The sequence below is a fragment of the Euphorbia lathyris genome, chromosome 2 (genome assembly GCF_963576675.1).
Source record: "Euphorbia lathyris chromosome 2, ddEupLath1.1, whole genome shotgun sequence".
Taxonomy (NCBI): Eukaryota; Viridiplantae; Streptophyta; class Magnoliopsida; order Malpighiales; family Euphorbiaceae; genus Euphorbia; species Euphorbia lathyris.
This window is the reverse complement of record NC_088911.1, coordinates 124,565,112-124,569,823: the sequence shown is the minus strand read 5'-3', so window position 1 is coordinate 124,569,823 and position 4,712 is coordinate 124,565,112. Positions and strand designations below refer to the sequence as shown.

Sequence of the window (4,712 nt, the reverse complement as noted above, 5' to 3'; positions counted from 1 at the left end):
CTAAATTCTTAGAAACTAAAACGACTTATATTTGAAAAAAAAAATTAACTTATTAGAATGACGTATAAAATAGAACGGAGGAAGTAGCTATTACCTTTAGTAACTCTACTAATTAAAACATATTCAATATTTTTTTCATAGCCACTAAATCAAATCAACTAATTATTAAACTTTATTTCAAATCTAACAATTTCAAATATTTTTTTTATCCTTTCACTTTTTTGCTTGTAAGTGTTTATTATGAATGACGGTTTATATAAAATTTGCTACATAGTAATTGAGATTTGACAACACATATATATATGTATAGGAGTACATAAGTCTCGTAAACATTACGAACTCTTCATTATGTCATCGAAATATTATCACTTATTTTATTTTTTTTGAAATAGAACAATTAACATATTCCATATATGACTAGAGCACGTTATTGGCTCCGTATGCTCATTTCCTAACATTTTAATATGTACATATATGTGTCTTTTCTTGTAATTTTTCTTTTTGTTGTGAATGACTCATTATATATTTTTTTTACTATATATTAAGATAGATTTTACATGTATATATAAATTTGAAAGTCTCGTCAATATTTTGAACTGTTCATTATCTTATGCGACGTACTACAACTTATTTTCTTTTGAAGTAGATTAATATCGAGTTTCATATCTGACATGAGTATATAATCGGCTCTCATATGCTTCCTTCGTTATTAGTCTCTCGTTCGTATTTAGAAGCTAATTTATTTCATATATTATGAAGCAAGCTTGAGATGGTAAAAAAAAAAAACACTACGCAAGCTCTCGACAAACCAACAACTTCACACATTTCAGCAGTCCACAGAGTTCTTAGGCATATTAAAAGTAATCCAGCTCAAGAGATTTTTTTCTCAGCAAATTCAAAATTATAACTCAAAGCTTTTCTTGATTCAGATTGGGAAAATTGCTAAGCTACAAGGGAATCAATTACGGGTTATTGTGTGTTCTTAGGAGATTCTCTCATTTCTTGAAAATATAAAAAGCAAAACATTGTAAGTAGGTCTTCAACAGAATTTCGAGCAATGACAACCACAACTTGTGAATTACAGTGGTTATAGTATCTTCTAAAAGATTTAAAAGTTGAGCATCAGTAGCAGATTCCAATGTTTTGTGACAATGTATCAACTATGTACATTGCCAAAAATACTACTTTTCATGAGAAGATGAAACATGTAGACCTAAACTGTTGTTTCATTTGAGAAAAGGTCGAGGAAGGTGTTGTAAGGTTATTGCCAGTCCCAACTAAAAGTCAGTTGACAGATTTCTTTACAAAACTACTACATAAGCCAACATTTAAATCTTTTCTTGCTAATCTGGGTGTTTTGGATATTTATCACCCAGATTACGATGGCGTGTTGAATAATAAATAGTTTATGGATTATTTATTATATTAACCTTAGTCAGTTAGTTAGTTATTTTATGTTTCCAGCAGTTATATAATCGTGCTAATTATGTTAGTTTTTTCACCACTTTTACTTCACATGTGTTTCTATTTTTGTGTATGTTCTTCTCTTTTTGTAATTTCTATTCTATAATTTTTCATCAATAAAAGTTATTCATTGTTGTTGATTTATCAAGATGAACTATTCATTATCTTATACAAAGTGCTACAACTTATTTTCTTTTAAAGTAGATTAATATCGAGTTTCATATACGACCGGAGCATATAATCGGCTCTCATTTGCTTCGTTCGTTATTGGTCTCTCGTCCGTATTTAGCCTTCCCCGGTAAGCTGATTCCTTACATGAATTATGAAGGAAGCTTGAGATGGTAAAAAATAATAATAAAAAAAGGAAGCCGAGCCAAATAGATGGAAACGGCTAAGAGAAGCCAAGGGGAGGGAAGTGAGATGGATACAAAAATTAGAAAGCAATAAATAAAGAAGGGTATAGGGAAGAAGAGTGATGCCTTCTTCTATGAATTCACTCTCTCTGTCACTCTCTTCTTCTTTTTAGTTTTCTCTCTCTCTTTCTTTCTTCACACACCCTGAAATAGGGGAAGCAGACTCCACAGCAAATTAAATGTATATCCATATCTACATCTACACCCTTCTTTTCTCTCTCAAGGCTTAGTCTTTTTCTTCTTGTTCTTACAGATCTATTTCTCCTCCTCTTTCTACTATTGGACCCTTTCGTTTGTTTCTTTCATTTGAGTTTTAGATATGAGTAAAGAAGAGTTCTTGAAGATCCAGGTATACCCCCTTTTCTCTTTCTCTTTCATTCGGTGGTTTCCTTTTGTTTTTGTGTTCATTTTTTGGGTCTTTTTTTTGGCATGCAGACTTGTGTTCTTAAGGTGAACATACACTGTGATGGCTGTAAGCAGAAAGTCAAGAAAATCTTGCAGAAAATTGATGGTAATAGTTATCTTTTTACTTTAATTTAAACTTACCCCATTTGTTGTGTTGAATGAAAGTTCAAATCTTTTGATTTGGGTTTAGTTGATTTTTTTAAGATTTGGGTTGTGTTTATCAGGGGTTTTCAAGACCCATATAGATGCAGAACAAGGAAAGGTAACAGTATCAGGTAATGTAGACCCATCTGTGCTTATAAAGAAGCTTGCAAAATCAGGCAAACATGCTGAGCTTTGGGGGGCTCCCAAACCAAACAACAACCCCAATCAGAATCCGAACCAGAACCAGTTACCGAACCCGTTTAAGAACATGCAAATTGATAATGGGAAGGGTGGGAACAACAAACCACAAAAGGGTAATAACCCGAACCCAAACCAGAACCCGAATCCGAACCAGCAGCAGCAGCAGCAGCAGCAGCAACCCAAAGGCGGGCCACAACCCGGCCATCAATTACCACCGCAGCTGATGCAGCAGCTGCTTCAGCAGCAGCAGCATGCGAATCAGATGAAAGATTTGAGCAAGCTTCAGGCACAATTCAAGGACATGAAAATGCCCAACAACCCCAACCCCAAGGCTGCCAAATTTGAAGATGAAGATGATTTTAGCGACGAAGATGACGAGTTTGACGATGAAGATTATACCGACGACGACGATTTTGACGACGAGATGGATGATCCTCATCATCCTCTTAATAAGATGAAGCCTCCTATGCCGGGCGGCAATTCGAATATGATGATGCCGCCCGGTATGCAACAGCATATGATGAATGTCCAGAAGGCTGCCGCGGCCGCCAATGGGAAGAAAGCAGGCGGCGGAGGTGGCGGTGGTGGTGCAGGGGGTAATGGTAATGGACCTATGCCTGTTCAAGTGAATGCCGGAGGTAAGAAGGGAGGAGGCGGTGGTGGCGGTGGGGGAGGAAATCAAAATCAGGGTGGGAAGAATGGTGGGGGCGGTGGAAAACCTCAAGGCGGCGGAGGAGGAGGAGGTGGTGGTGGTGGTAACAAGGGAGGAAATAACGGTAATAATGGGGGTGGAAATGGTAATAACATGCAAATGCCCGGGGGTAAAAAGGGAAATAATGGCGGTGGAGGAGGGGGTGGTGGTGCAGCTAATGATGCGTTCCGTAATATGGGTGGACCCCACGGTAACATGGGTGGTCAAATGGGAAATCCAAACATTCCGATGGGTCAAATGGGAAATATGCCAATGGGGCAAATGGGAAATATGCCAGCAGTTCAAGGTCTACCAGCAGGTGCCGCCATGGGCGGAGGTGCTGGTGCCGGTGCCGGAGGTGGTCCAAATGGGTATTTCCAAGGAGCCGGGCCGGATCTGATGCCGGGTAACCCATTAATGAACCAGCAGCAGCAACAGCAACAACAGTATTTACAAGCAATAATGAATCAACAAAGAGCAATGGGTAATGAAAGGTTTCAACCCATGATGTATGCTAGACCACCACCAGCAGTGAATTACATGCCACCATACCCATACCCGTACCCGCCACCATACCCAGGATCCGACCCGTATACAAACTTCTTCAGTGACGAAAACACATCAAGTTGCCATGTGATGTGAAGGTTTTTTACTTTTATTTTTGCAATATTTGACCTTTGATATGCTCTCTCTGCCGCCGCTGCTGCTGCTGCCGGACTATGAAGTTTGATGATGATGATGATGATGGATGCCATATTATACATGGAAATGGGTTTTCTTTTAGTTTAATTTTAATCTTTTATTTTTCCTTTTTTTTTTGGGTCCTTAAGTTGGAATTAGGGCTTCTTATTATCATAGACAACTATTTATAGATAATATAATTAAAAGTTTTTAGGAGTAGCGGTGGGCTTTTTTTTCTTTTTCTTTTTTTTTTCTTTCTTAAATGGACAATGTCTATATGTGTTTATATGTTGCAAAACAAAAATAAGATAAGGAAAAAAAATGGGAATGGAGCTACAAAAAGCCCATCTCTCTCTTTGCCCATTTTCATTCATTCGTCTCGTGTTTTTCATTTTATTCGACGATCCAGAATTGAATGCATTATTTCGGGAGTATAATATATTCGACTGAATAAACTTCAGAATTGAATGCATTATTTTGGGAGTATGGTATAATTTCTCCTTTTTCATGTGAGTATTATGATTAGTAACACTGGTGAAAATGTGGGTAGTACATGATAAATTATATTGGAAGATTGGACCTACCAAATTCTTCATCAAGTGTGTTTGGTATTATAATTCATTAACCCTCTACCCTACCCTACCATAATCACTCTAAATTAAAAAATAATTAAACCCTAAATTTTGGTTTTTTTTATTATTATTGCCTTCTTC

General features: G+C 36.9%; 1 protein-coding gene across 1 annotated transcript; it reads left to right on the top strand.

Annotated features, from left to right (window-relative positions):
* The first annotated feature begins 1,932 nt into the window (after nucleotides 1-1,932).
* Nucleotides 1,933-4,372, top strand: LOC136219806 (heavy metal-associated isoprenylated plant protein 32). The gene is made up of 3 exons (XM_066007356.1): nucleotides 1,933-2,226; nucleotides 2,313-2,388; nucleotides 2,507-4,372. The coding sequence occupies exons 1-3, from the start codon at nucleotides 2,197-2,199 to the stop codon at nucleotides 3,958-3,960; spliced, it is 1,560 nt and encodes a 519-aa protein (XP_065863428.1). The 5' UTR covers nucleotides 1,933-2,196; the 3' UTR covers nucleotides 3,961-4,372.
* The last annotated feature ends 340 nt before the right edge of the window (nucleotides 4,373-4,712 follow it).

Coding starts and splice junctions, on each gene's coding strand:
- LOC136219806 (XM_066007356.1), top strand. CDS start 2,197: ATGAGTAAAGAAGAGTTCTTGAAGATCCAG. Junction 2,227..2,312: donor AAGAGTTCTTGAAGATCCAG/GTATACCCCCTT, acceptor TTTGGCATGCAG/ACTTGTGTTCTTAAGGTGAA. Junction 2,389..2,506: donor AATCTTGCAGAAAATTGATG/GTAATAGTTATC, acceptor TGTGTTTATCAG/GGGTTTTCAAGACCCATATA.